This window comes from Nycticebus coucang, chromosome 3, assembly GCF_027406575.1.
Source record: "Nycticebus coucang isolate mNycCou1 chromosome 3, mNycCou1.pri, whole genome shotgun sequence".
Lineage (NCBI taxonomy): Eukaryota > Metazoa > Chordata > Mammalia > Primates > Lorisidae > Nycticebus > Nycticebus coucang.
The window spans coordinates 81,360,170-81,374,705 of record NC_069782.1 but is presented as its reverse complement, the minus strand read 5'-3'; the positions used below and the strand labels follow the sequence as shown (position 1 = coordinate 81,374,705).

General features: G+C 38.3%; 1 protein-coding gene across 3 annotated transcripts in view; it reads right to left on the bottom strand.

The window, feature by feature from the left end:
• Positions 1-14,536, bottom strand: part of GRID1 (glutamate ionotropic receptor delta type subunit 1) — a 752,005-nt gene that overhangs the window by 106,792 nt on the left and 630,677 nt on the right. For all 3 annotated transcript variants that reach the window (XM_053586010.1, XM_053586009.1, XM_053586011.1), the window contains 3 exons: positions 13,167-13,364; positions 9,126-9,450; positions 7,878-8,016 (listed from right to left, as the gene is read on the bottom strand). In XM_053586010.1, coding sequence (XP_053441985.1) covers positions 7,878-8,016; positions 9,126-9,450; positions 13,167-13,364 — 662 coding nt within the window. The remainder of the gene's footprint in view (positions 1-7,877; positions 8,017-9,125; positions 9,451-13,166; positions 13,365-14,536) is intronic.

Here is a 14,536-nt window from a genome sequence, read left to right as displayed (position 1 = left end):
ACAATAATTTATCTCTACAAAGTATTCGCTCATTTTAACTTATAAATTTGATGAATACATGAACAAATACCTTACATTGCCATTTTACACCAACTCTCCACTTTATAGATATAGAAACTAAATACCAGAGGGCTCAGTGACTAATGTCATCTACCCAATTGCTGATAAGTGCAAAATGTACCTTCCTAACTCCTAGACTACCATCTTCTCTCCCACATCTCCCAATCACACTTTCTTTCCTCAGCCCAGGACTCCAAATCTCAAAACAATTCCTTGGACTGCCAAGATCATTGTCAACAGCAATAATAAACACCAATAGCATCTAAGATTTATATACCAGGTAACTAACTTCCTAATCTCTAACGTACATTGGTTAATCCTTCCACCAATAACCCTGTGAGGTAGATGCTATTTTTACTTTCATGTATAAATAAGAAAAGAGAGATACAAAGAGGTTAAGTGATTTTCCTAAAATCACATAGCTAACAAGTGGGACAGAGAGGATTTGAACCCAGGCAGTTAAGCTCTGATGTCTACAAGCATTACAGCTACACCTTGCCATCTCTCTGAATTGTGCCATTATGCTCCTGCCTTCTAACATGAGCCTTTAGGCAAAATATAATCCTTTTGATGCTACTCACATACAATTTCTTTTACTTTAAAATATTAAGGGAGTAAAATGTTTTTGTTATGTGGATAACTTTTACAATGTTAAATCAAGTATATTAGTGTGCACATCAAACCAATCATGTTCATTGTACCTGATAGCTAGGTCTTCTTAACCAAAACATTTCCTAAATAAAGGCATTTATTCACAATGTCATGTCCAAATACTTGCCAGTACTACTTTTTTCAAATGAATCTGCTGTTAACCTTTGTAACAGATAACCACATATTAGTAGTAGTAGAGGAAATGAAAGTATTTACAGGATTTCAAGACTTTTTACTGAAATAAAAATATATGCCTTCTTCAATGAATGAATGTACTTCCTACCCACTCCAAGGAAAAAAGGTAAAAATTCCTTAAAATAATTGGCAAATACATTACTATTCTCTACCATATTAAAGTCTCTATTGGATACTAGTATTTTCTATGTTTTTTAAGAAATTTATAGGTTTCAGAAACAAAGGCAATAAATAAGAACATTTGCATGGACTAGGTGTGTTAAAATCATTATTGAATGGCTTTATGTTAGTTTGAAAATGTATAGGATAAAGATCATTTAGATTATTAATAAGAAAGATATTTATGAAGTGAAAATTAATGATGAAGAAATCTTCCTAGATGCATACTGAATGACCACAGAATTTTTTTACTTACAGGGAATCATGTGTCAAGAACCAGGAAAGGATACTACACATTTATCAGACTATTTAGAAAATTTTTAGGATGAGGAAAGAAAATTAATAGAAGAAAGCAATTGAGAGACTTAAATTCATCTTTTTTTGAAAATGCCTCATCTCAGCGGATGTCATTTCATATCTAAGGAGAAAAAGAATCTCCTAGTAACAACAATGGGAAGCACCTGGGTTCCTCTCAGCTCTGCAGAATACAGTATGCAGAAACCATAGTTCTCCAACAAATAGTAATTTGTCAGTAAATAGCAAACAATAGTAATGCTGAGGGTGGGGTGGGGAGGAAGATTACAAAATGCTACACTGTGGCTTTTCTTATTGTGGTAGGAACGGTATGAATAAAAATGCTGGAAATAGAACTTTTGTCATTGGAGCAAAAAGCTCAATAGAGAAAGATTTTCACTAAGGTACAGTACTGGTAATGGGAACATAGTTCACAGTCCCCACCCGCACTCACAAGCTTGCATTAAGATTTAAGAGGATGATTCTAACTGCAGCCAGGTGTAATATTAGGATATCCAAAATGAACCTGTTTACTTGTTTATGAACATAATTCATCACATTCAATAAAGAGTAAACTAAACAACAAAACCATTGTGGAGTCTGGTAGCATGACTCCTCCTGATTTGTTTTTATTTCTGAGTAATGTTTTGGCTATTTGAGGTTTTTTTCTGATTTCATATAAAATGAAGCAGTATTTTTTCCAGTTCTCTAAAGTATAACAGTGGTGCTTTAATATAAATTGCATTAAATTTGTATATTTCTTTGGGTAGTATGGACATTTTAACAACGTGGATTCTTCCCAGCCATGAGCATGTCATGTTTTTCCATTTGTTAACATCTTCACCTATTTATTTTCTCAGAGTTTCATAATCCTCCAGTACTATTATGAAACCAATTTATAATTACCCACACTTTCATATGAAAGATAAAACACAACCATAGCCCAGGATGAAGGAGGGAAGAGGAGGAGGAAGGGTGGGAAGGGGGAAGGTTGGACGGAGGGAGTTAAATGGTGGGACCACACCTATGGTTCATTTGCAAAGATACAAGTCAAATCTATTAAGTATAGAGTATAAATGTCTTCACATAATAATTAAGTGAGGTGAAGGCCATGTTAACCAGTTTAATGTAAGCATTGCAAACTGTATATAACATCAGCACATTGGATCCCATAAATGCATTAATTTTTACAGTTATGATTTAATTTAAAAAAAATACCTTTTGTACCATTTAAAGAAAACTACATGGAGACATAAAGAAAGGCTTAAATGTGAAAGAAATAATACATAAATATGTTTGTATTATATTGTATTAAGATACTACAAAATATATTGTTGAAATCATACGTTAATGAAAATGAAGTCAAAATTTTAAGCAGATTGGTTTTTCTATAGGTGTCATTCACTACTGAAAGAACTATTCATGCCAAAAACTAAAAATGAAAACCTATAAAACATTGACTGAGAAATAAAAGTACTAGCAGAACGGGGTGAAAAATCTAAAGGAGAAATAAAAATATGCAAGTAGAAATTTATATAGTCATTAACATTGCTGCAAGCCCTATGAAAGCTAAAAGAAATCAAACCAGAAATGTGGGAGACAAACTGAAGAACTGCCTCAGAATAGGAAAAGAGAGTTGGATTGAAAATGATCTAAGAGAAAAATAGATATGAAGGATTCATAGTACCAACATATGAAAAGCTAATGTTCCTGGAAACAAGATAAAAACAATGGACAGAAATAATAAGGAAAGATTTGCTAGATGACAAGATTACTGAGCTACAGTACAAGTTTCCTTTTGCGTAATTAATGGCACATAGACCAACTTTTAGTAAATACTGGTGGAAGTTTTTAAATTTAAAGGTATTAGTAAAGTTAATGACAAAGAAGAAAGCACAAGAAAGAAGTAGAGAAGGAACGGGGGGGTGAGATAAGGGAAAATAGAACAAAAAGGAAAGAAGAAGAAAAAGAACAGGATGAGGGAGAAGTGAAGGAGGAGAGGCAGAGATAAGGAAAACAGTTGAAAGGAAAGGGAGGACGAGAAAGAGAGGAAAGAGGGAGGAAGGAAGTGAGAAGGAAGAAGGGGAGGAAAAAAGGAAAAGTAAAAGAAGAGAACAAGGAAGATGAAGAGGAGAGGGAGAGAGGAGGATGGGAAGGAGAAGGAGGAAGGTGATATAAGGGAGAGGAAGAGGAAGGAGAAAGAAAGGAGAGGAGAGAGAAAAGATGAAGAAAAAGAGGAGGAGAAGAGAGAAAGATGTGAGAGGGGAAGGATGGAAGACAAAGAAGAGGGGAGAAGGAAAAGGGGAATGCTATTATACTGTATGAACACGTGGGAAAAGGCAATAGAGCAAATTCCAAAGAATAGTAAGGAGGAAAGTTTGACACAAGAGTATTATACCCATATAAGTTTTATTTCACGTATAAAGACAATTTAAAAAATTGTCAGATACTACTCTTTAAAAAAAAAAAATTATACTACTCTTATTAGATGCATTGCTCAAAAAGCCATCCTAGCTGATCAAAAATTCATCAAAATTAAAAAATGAGTAATTGATAAATCATGGTATAAACAAACATTCAACAAGTATAAAAACCACTGGAACACAGAAGTCAGTTTAAATAATGACTATAAATATGAAGAGAAAAGAATGCAAATACCAAATATGTATCTTAGAAAAGCCATACACGACTTAGGAAAAGAAAGAACCAAAAAGTAAGTAGGTGGAAAAAAAAAAGAGGAGATAAAGATATTTTGGCATTATCCCACATAAGGAGAGATTTGGATATATGATTTTACTGCTGAATGTGAAAGAGAAATAGATGTGTATGTATTTTTAAGCCTAAAAGAAACCTCTGGAGGGTAAAAGAATATACTTAACCTCTGGTGAAGGGGGAGGAGAACTATAGTAATAATAACGGTAATAAAATGCTAAACTTTTCTGCATGAAAGGGCAGAGTATGCGTTATGTATACACATTATCAACAGAGTGAAAAGGCAACCCAAACAATAGGAAATATATTTGCAAATCATATATCTGATAATAGATTAATAACCAGAATATGTAAACATTCTACAACTTAATAACAACAAAATTATCCAATTAAAAATTACATGAAGAATGTAGACAAACAAACCCAGAAAAAGCAAGTTTTGGCTACACTGTGGATGAAGTGAAATCATTGTACATTGGTGGTTGGGAATATGAAATAATGTAGCAGGTATGAAAAATGGTATGGTACATCCTCAAGAACACTTAACATAAGATTACTATGTCATCCAGTAATTCCACTTCTGGGTATGTGCAGCAAAAATTAAAAGCAGGGACTCAAACAGATATTTGTACACCCACCTTTATAACAGCAGTCTTCAAAATGGCTAACGTGTGAAATCTAAGAGTTTGCTGACAGACAAATGGATAAAAAGCTATGGTACATACATTCAACTTAATATTACTCAGTCTTTAAGGAAGGAAATTTTGACATAGACCAGGGCATGGATGAACCCTGAAGATAGACTAAATAAAATAAGCCAGTCATGGGAGGACAAAGACTGGGTAGATGCCTACTATTGGGATTGCAGGATCAAATGGGAGGTCTAAGTTGAGTTCTTTGAGGATTCTCCATACTTTTCCCAAAGAAGAAATCCTGATGAAAAAGTGAAAGTGTTCCCTTCTCTCCCCATCATCTCCAACACCTGCAGCTTTCAGACATTATGATGTGGGCTGTTCTCACTGGGGTGAGATTACAGACAAAAAAGAGGTGAAAGGAAACTCAACCTAAACCTCAAAGTTTATACAAAAATTAACTCAAAGTTGATTATAGACTGAAATGTAAAATGTAAATGTAAAACTACAATAGTTTTAGAAAAAAAAAATCTTCAGGTTCTCAGACTTGGCAAAGTCTTAACATATTCCATGAGAAAATAAGTTTCTAAATTGCACCACATCAAAAATTTTAAAATTTTCTCTGTGAAAGACCCCATTTCTCTATGAAAGATTAGCTAGAGAGTTAGAAAGAATATTTGTAGACCATACATCTGAAAAAGAACTAGTATCTAAAATATATAAAGAACTTTCCAAACTTAATAGTAATAATCAAATAATCCATTTAGAAAATGGGGGAAAGAACAGATATTTCACTGAAGAGGATAGATAGATATCAAAGAAGTATGTGAAAAGTATTCAACATTATTAGTCATTAGATAAATTCAAGTTAAAACCACAATGTGGTATCGCTGTACACCTATCAGAGTGGTAAAATGAAAAATAGTAACAATACCAAATGCTAGCAAAGACACAGAAAAACAGGATAATTGCTACATCTCTAGTCACTCTGGAAAGTAGAAGAATAGTTTCTTATAAAGCAGCTCAAATGGCTGTCAGTTGTGGAATGGATTAGCAAATTGTGGTGTATGTATGCCATGGAATACTATGCAGCCATAAAAAAGATGGAGACTTCAAATCTTTTATATTTGCCTGGATGGAGCTGGAACATATTCTTCTTAGTAAAGTATCTCAAGAATGGAAAAAAGTAGCCAATGTACTCTACACAATCATAGGAATGGTATAGTCCAGAAAGAAGGAGGGAAGAGGAGGAGAAAGGGAGGGGAAGTGGGGTCAGGAGAAGAGACAGTATCTAGGGGGACCTCACCTAATGTGCATAATTGTAATGATACATTCCAAAACTATTAAGAATAGAGTATAAATGTCTTGGCTCAACAAATAAGTAAGCAAGGAGATGGTTATATTAAAGTTAGATGTAAGCAATCCACATTGTATATCATACAAGCACATAGTCCCCCATAAATGCATTAATGAACACAGTTGTGATTTAACAAAGAATAAAAAAGTTAAAAAATTAAAATAAAACAACATGCAACTCTCATATGACCTAGCAATTGCACTCCTGGGTATTAATCACATGTAAATGAAAACTTATAAAAAATGCACACTAATATTAATAACAGCTTTATTTATAATTGCCAAGAACTGGAAACAACCCAGAGGCCCTTCAATGGGTGAATAGTTGAACAAACAGGGGTACACGGGATACTGTTCTTCCATAAAAAAGAAAAAAAATTAAATGCTGATACACACAAAACCTGGATGAATCTTGAAAGGTCGCTCTGCGTCAAAAAGCCAAAATCAAAAAATACAAATCCATTTACATAACATATATGAAATGACAACATTTTAGAAATGGAGGACATTTAATGGTGTCCAGAGGTTGGGGAAAGGATGGCGAGGGAAGAAATGCGGTGGAGGTTGGGGGAGGTTATAAGGGGACAATGCAAAGGACCCTTGTGATGAAGGACCTGTTGTTCAGTACCTTTTATGTGGTGACATACACATATACAAAGATTAGCACAAGAAGAGGAAACTGGACAAAATCAGTCAACAGTATCAATGTCCATATGTGGTTGTGATATGACAGTAGACTTTTGCTAACTGTTACCATGAGGAAATTGGATAAAGGGTCCCAGGAGACGTCTCTCCATTATTTCTCATAACTTCATGTGAATCTATAATCATCTCAGTAAAAATGTCAATTTAATAAAGATACTGGATAATATCATACAGAATCTTAAATCCTAGTCAAGGAGTTTGAACTCTTTTAAAGAGGCAATTGGGAGCCATAGAAGCTGGTTGAGTTTGATCTACAACCAAAAGAACCAATCAAAAAAACTAATATGAAGATAGCGTATGATGAATTAGAGGAAAAGTTACTAAAATCAGAAACTCAGAGAACTGTAATGAGAGCTCAAGTGAGAGTTGATACTGAAGCCAGGAATGGACCCCATGAAATATAGAATAGATCCACGCCTATGTCCACGTCAGCAAACACATACTGAACACTCATTCACGTCGTTCAAGTTCTTTGTAATTTACACCATATCTGGGAATCAGACATTAAAATAAAGGCATTTCCAAAAATCATTTCGCTTATATTAAACTAATTCTATGATGCCATAATCTTAATGTTTTCAGAAATGAAGATCATTTTTTGTATTTGGTCTCAATAATTTTTATAACCTTATAAATATAAATGAAATAGATTTTCTAATCATGATAATTGACATGTTCTTAAAAACATTTTAAGGTATTTGCAGATCGGAAAAATACATTAGCCTTCTGTTTTTAATTAATTTTAACCAAACATTTGCAACGCTTTTATTAAATAAGTTTATAATCAATGTTTAAATGTTGGAGGAAATATAATTTAATTTTAATGTCTTGATTTATTCATTTTGTAAGCAGCATCTCAATTTTCAGAGAAATATTTAATGAATTTATACATTCATGTGATGAGGCATGTGATAAAACACATGAGTGAAATGCTTTTCTATGCTCCAGACATTCCCAGGGATCATCAAATTGCAGGTCCAGGATGTGAGTCTGTCTCTGCCCCACCCCAGACTCTCTCCATAGCTCCAGGCTGCCCTGGATGAGCTTATTTATATCATCTTTAATGCTTCTCAGGGATGATGATTCTAGATCTAGAAGAGGGAAGAGGCTTACCTTATGGGGTTGTCCATCCTGGACACTGTGAGAAAGGCAGCAAGATTGGCTGTGTAGGAAGAGCACACGATGAGGGTGAAGAGCCACCAGCTCCCCATCACAATGCGCATGGCCATGGAGTTCACAGATGATTCACCACCTGCAGGAGGCAGCAAAACAGATTGGCCTCAGCCTTCTGTTCTCCCATCCCCAAGGAGATGCTCCATCCTGTGGCCAGGCACACAGGTCACCAGTGGCGGACTGTGTCAATTCTAAAAAAGGGTCTCCAAACCACAAATCTTGGAAAGGAACAGAGGACCACAACATACAGAAAAGTTAGGATTGGCCTTCTAGCTATATGAAGTTAGCTAATGCACCAAAGCTAGAGTTCTTCCAATTAGAAGATTCTATCTTACAGTGGTAAGAACTTCCAGAGTTGCAACTCGGATTCAGGTAAAATAACTTACGAATTCTGTAAATATAAATTTACTTCCTACCTGGAGGGAGATCTAACTTTCTTTTAAGGCTATAAATGAGGTGTACTATATACCACTTTTATTAATATTCATCTCTCCCTAGACAGCTTTTCTTCTCCCCAGGGTTTTCAGAAATCATTGCTTGTGAATTTTGATCAGAAGCTGCCTCTTTGAGGCCAGTTATTTCTTCTTGGTCCCTTAGATGGTAATAGAAGAAAGCTTCTCACTGCCTATTTTCCTTACATAACTTTGCAAAGCTTTTCTCCATGGTGCAAATAGGGCCAAGACTCACATTAGGAACTTTGCAATTTGCTGTTTCCAGTCAAAAATATACAACTCTGTAACTGTAGAAGTGCTATCCAGACCTCTCAGGGTAGGAGAGTTTGTATCTCAAGACGGCTGGAGTATTGCTTAGACGTTTGCAACACAATTGTAACTTTTCCCCCCAATAAGTCTTCAAATTTAAGCAAGGTGCATAATTTCATTTGATAATCTCATGTGCATAGCAATTGCTCTAATGTGGGAAGGGAGAAAAGTGCAAAGCAGAACTCCAAAGTTAATTTCATCTAAAGTGGAGAATCAAGATTTGAAGTTGAGTTCCTTGTTGTCGTTTCATTAAATTTCTATCTGATATTACTCCGAGAAATTGGGTGCAGCATATTAGCACTGTCCCAGAGATTAAATAAAATTGCATTTAAAATGATTTTGGTAAAATGCACCTGAGAACTTTGCCGATGCATAAGTTCTTCCAGGCCCCCGGAGCTAGTCAAACATCAGGAAACCAGGAAGGTACCTTGTTGTACGAAGGCTCCATAGACAATCCAGATGGCACTGTGCAGGGTGGCAGAAGCAGACGGCCGGGGCTGGGCAGAGCTCTGAGCCCTTACCGCTTGTATCCTGTTCAGCACAAATATCAGCACACCAACCACAGGGATGGCTGCTGCGATGCAGGCCCACACAGCGAAATCGAATGGGGCAAAAAGGGAGAAGATGCTGATTTTCTCCTCGGGCTTCTTGATTAGAATCCCCACTGAATAGTCCATGTATCGCTTGCTGAAGTCCACGACGCTCTCCCTCTCTGGGGTGATGGTAATGGCAGAGATGGCCAAGTCTGCTCTCTGAAAGGCAAACCATGTCATCAGCTTACAGCAATCCTCAGCTTACTGCTGGCTTCTGTCCAGGGTCCAGAGGTTCTGCCCTCTGCCCTTTGAGTTGTTCTGTTCAGAAGAAATAGATTTGAGAGTTGACACTGTGATTCTGAATACTGTTAGGAAAACCCAATACTAGTGGTCTGTTATTACCTCCAACTTACAAATATCTCTCCCAACCCTAACAACTCCTGGAAACCTCTTCTAGAGGGAAGAGTCTAGTAAAGAATTTTCATTCCTCTATAAAAGGTAGTTTTTCTTTGCTTTCTTATCATTCCCCCTACCAAACTTTATCAACCTCCATCCTTTTCCCTCCAGGCCCGCCGGCCCACTGGCCACCAGGAAAGCCCTTCTATCTTCTTCTAAGCCTCTCTGCATTCTTTTCTTTCTTTCTTTTTTTTTTTTTTTTTTGGCCAGGCCTGGGTTTGAGCCCACCGCCTCCAGCATATGGGGCTGGCACCCTACTCCTTTGAGCCACAGGCACCGCCCATCTGCATTCTTCTTATACATCAAGGCCACAGACACACTCTGTCTCCCCATAAAGTCTCTCCAGACTCCTTAGCCTACATTGACCTCTCTCTTTTCTTAAAAACTTCAGAAGTTGTATGCTGACTTGCGATAACCATTGAATATCATTAACATATCATTTCCTCATAGTTTTATATACAGACTTTATGTCAGAAAGCAAAATAGTTCAAGAATAAAGGGGTTATCTACTGGTGATTCTTCTTATAGTAAAGCCATGTTGTCAAGAGTCTCTCTAGCCAGGCACAGTGAGTGGCTCATACCTATAATCCCAGTACTTTGGGAAGCCAAGGTAGGAGGATTGCTTGAAGTCAGGAGTTAAAGACCAGCCTGGGCAAGAACAAGACCCTGTCTCTACAAAAATAAATAATCTTTTTTTTTAATTAGCCAGGTGCAGTGATGTAGCCTAAGCTATTTTTAGAGGCCAAGGCCAGAGGATTGTGTGAGCCTCTGGATGCACTAAGCCGTGATGATACCACCGCACTCTAGCTCAGGAAACAGGACTACAACCTGTCTCAAAACAATAGGATAAAATTAAAAAGAGTCTCTCGGGACATACTCTACTGTCACCTTAAAATTATCTTGCAAACTTTTTGCTTTCCAGTTGGGCTTTATTTTAAAAACAAAGACCTCAGTTTGATGGATCTACACCATGGGATAAGCCACCAAGTATGGGGAAGGTTAAGAGGCTCATTCCAAGGTGGATGGACAGCGGGAAGTAATGGAGCATGGGATCTTTCTTCCACCAGAAGGAACGGTGAAAGGCACAGTAAACATACTGATCTTGGCTCTTGGGCCTCTCAGTAGGAGACATTAGCAGAACAAGGTTTGCTTTAGAATGACCAGTGGTGACAAGTGGTCCAACCTACCTGATCACATTGGGGAAACACATATAGAAGGATTTTGTAAGGTTTAATATATGAGCTAGGGGCAGATATACTGATGTACTAAACTAAAATCCAACCATGTATCTAGAGCAAAGAAAAAAAAAGTGGTGCAGGTGACTACATCACATCTGTCCTCACACTCGCCACATTTGCATGTCTAGGTCTTGTCTTTCTTTGCAGAAGTCCAACCTCCAGGATCATTTTTTAGGATTCGGACAGTTTGGAACATATTTAAGGGCCAAGAAAGAGATTTAGCAAAGCAGTATAGGTTTACAACATAGGACAGAAGGAAGTCAATTTTACAGAGCAAAGTCCAAGGAGGAACAAGGGAATTGACTCATGACCCAGGTAGAGAGATCAGGCTGTGACAGTGGGAGAGGCCGATAAAGGAGGGAATAGGTGACCCTCCCTTCTGGAGGGGCTGCTGGTGCCTGTGGATGAGAATTTCATAGGAAGTGTAAGTAGAATTTCATGCCCCAAAATCTCAATTTATTTTCCCAATATAGAAGTGCATTTTTTTAATAGAGAAGGATAGAGGATTAGTAGGTTGCTCAAGAAGAAAAGTAAACTATTCAAATAGTTTCCACGAGGTGTAGCTAAGAGGCTCACCAAAGGACGAGAGAGTCGGGCTTTACTGAAGGTCCAGCTGACATTGGAGACCTCACACAGTTCTACATCAGTCTGGACAGATTTGTAATTTTCTTCTCTAATTGCATGCATGCAAGTCAAAAGCTTCAATAATAGAAGCAATTCAGGGTTTGGCTGCAAGAACACAGTTATCACAAGGGATGAAAGGAACAGGGTTTTGTCTGGTCAACCGCAGAGAGCCCTCTAGGCAGGAAAAAATGCAATGTCAGAAAGGCACAGACACAGAAGAGAAGGAAGAGCCTCACATGCAGCAGCTACACAGAAAGAAACAGACACAAAAGACCACATCTGTCAGGACTCCATTTCCAGGAAACATTCACTAAAGCGATTCCGTGGAGATAGAAAGCGATTGGTAGCTCAGGACTGGGGGTGGGAATGGCATTAACCGTAAATGGGAAACAGAGACCTTAGTGGGGTGCTGGAAATATTCTAAAACTAGATTACGGTGACAGTTGCACAACTTGGTACTTTTACGAAAAATCATTGAATTATACATCTTTGTCAGATGGAAACAAAGGAAGGCCTCCCAGCAATGCTGATAAGACAAGCAAGTTGAAACTTGCACAGATGGATCAGAAAAAATGCTTCTGTATTTCTTTGAAATGAAATAATGGACCATAACACAGTCTGTCTCCAAACTTTTATAGTGACCCATGTAATGTGGTTGAATTTTATGCAATGGAAATTTCGTCAAAATAAAGTTGTTTTTAAAAAAAGATTAAGAGAAATTTGAAGGGATGAGGGGCCTAGTGTCTGACTTTACAGGTTTAAAAAGCAAATGACTTGTGTTGTAGGAGGAAAGGCCTAAAAGAGTGATGAGGACCAGAAATTGTGGTCACAGAGCAGGCTAGGGATGGGGACAGATAAGATGCTGACAAGACGCACAGGTGTGGACACAGGAGTGGAGGAGGGCAAAGGTCCCGGAAGTGAGGAGGTCCAAGCACTGGCTCCCAGCCAGTGCTTCCCCAGGGGTGGCAGAAATGGTCAGAATTTCTGACAACAATACTGGAGAGGGAGGGTTTGAACTGGGTGCCACCACCATAAATGATCATGGAGAAATGATCCATAGGTCATGAGATGACAATGACAAGTTCAGGGCATGGTCAGTCAGCTTTACGCCACATGTTTCAATGAGGGTACAGATTGTGTAGGAGGGAGGAAGAGTCGTGATTTGAAATGATTATGAGGAGCTGGGGAAATCCATTCCACCCACACAGAGTGATGCAGACACACGCGTGTGTGCTCACACTCACTTGTAGTCTGCCAGGGATGGGAGAAAAAGCACTCAGCAGTAACCCAGTAAGTTCTTGTTTCAGCCCAAATGTGGGGGTGGGTTTTTTGGAGGCAGTATCCAGAGCAGGCCCAGGGGATAGGCTTCAAAGGAGCAATGGGGAGGGAGGGAAAACAGTGTGCCAGGGAACAAGAGTAAAAATAAAAGAGCAAATAAGGGTATAAAAGAGCAAAAAAGGGTATAGCAAGGAGTTTTAGGGCCTTGTGTGTGGAGAATGGTGACTGCAGTCTGTTCAGCCAGCCCCATGGTTCCAAGTGTTTAATGGGCCAAGTTCAGATATCACCCCAGAAGCACACTAGGGTGCCCCTCTCTACAGATCTGCTTTGGGCACCTACCTTACTGATGAGCTCCCCGATCATCCCGTTCCAGGAGGTGTTATGGAGCTGGTGACCGTACCTGCCATCGGGGGCCTGGTAAATCTCATATTTGAAGCCCAGAGATTTGGCCAGTGCATCCAAGACATCTATGGAGAACCCTTTGTAGCGCTTGGGCTGTCCAAGGATATTTTCAGCCACCATCACAAAAGGCTCTTCCTGGGGACAATAGAATGAAGGTTTTTCAATTAAATAACAAGTTCACTGGTGTATATTTCCAAGGTATTGTTAGGAAGTCCAATATGATGAATAATAACCTTAGAACATTTGTATTTAATCAATTTAGTACTAAATTTAAGATAAATACTAAACTCGTCTTCTCTTTTCTAAAAGCTTTTTGTGGATGCTCAAGGTATTCTGCACAGGATGATCCCTCTGATTAGCAAAGAAATACAGAGGAATGGAGACTTACTTATTTTGTGTTATAGTAGCCCAGGATCTGCCCCAAACCCCAGATCCTAGAATAACATGATTAGTTTCCATTCATTCATATGTAGCATTCATACAGAACTAGGACTCGTCCTTAAGAAATGTCCTAATTCTATGAGACCCACATAAAAAAGATACTTCTCATCCAGGATAACAAATGGCAATAAAGCTCTGTGATATTAGATTGGGAGAAGTATCACATCTGTCAGGTTGGCCTAGAAAATGAATACTAATTAATGGCCAAAGCCAGATCAGAAGCCAAAGATAGGATAGGATTCACATGCATAGTTCCTGAGTCCAAAGCCATGCCGTGTTCATTCCCACACCTGCTGTGCTATGCCACACGTAGGGCAGGTGACCATCTAGAAAACACCTCAGCCCTTCCTATCATTTCCCTGCTTTCTGGTGTGAAAATAAGCAAGTAGGGGCTTTTTGGCAAATGGCCCCAGGGAAATAAGAATATATCTCATAAATTTAGTTTTGCTGGGAAAATATAAACCTTCTTGGCGGTGTGCACATAGAGAATGCAAAAGCACCACTGCCAGAGGCTTCTGAGCCAGGGAGACACTAGAGCCTGCTGGGACAGAAGGAACATTTAGACATGTCTGACCCAGTCGGTAAGAAGTAAATTGAAAATATCTCCCACAGTTCTTTTAAAAATATGAAAAAAGAAATTGAAAGGAGGATGCTTCTAAGATCTCCCGCAAATAGAAATGTCTACGATTCCAGGACAAGCACACAGAAAACTTGCAACTACCAAATGGTCTTTCGTTCTGCACTGTGTCACATGGGCCCAACCGTGGTGGTGTGGACTGGAAGAATGTCCTCCTCCAGTATCGTCCTAGAGACCTGGATTCCAGCATTGCTCTCCTAAGGACCATCACTAGGTCAAGATCCGGTTC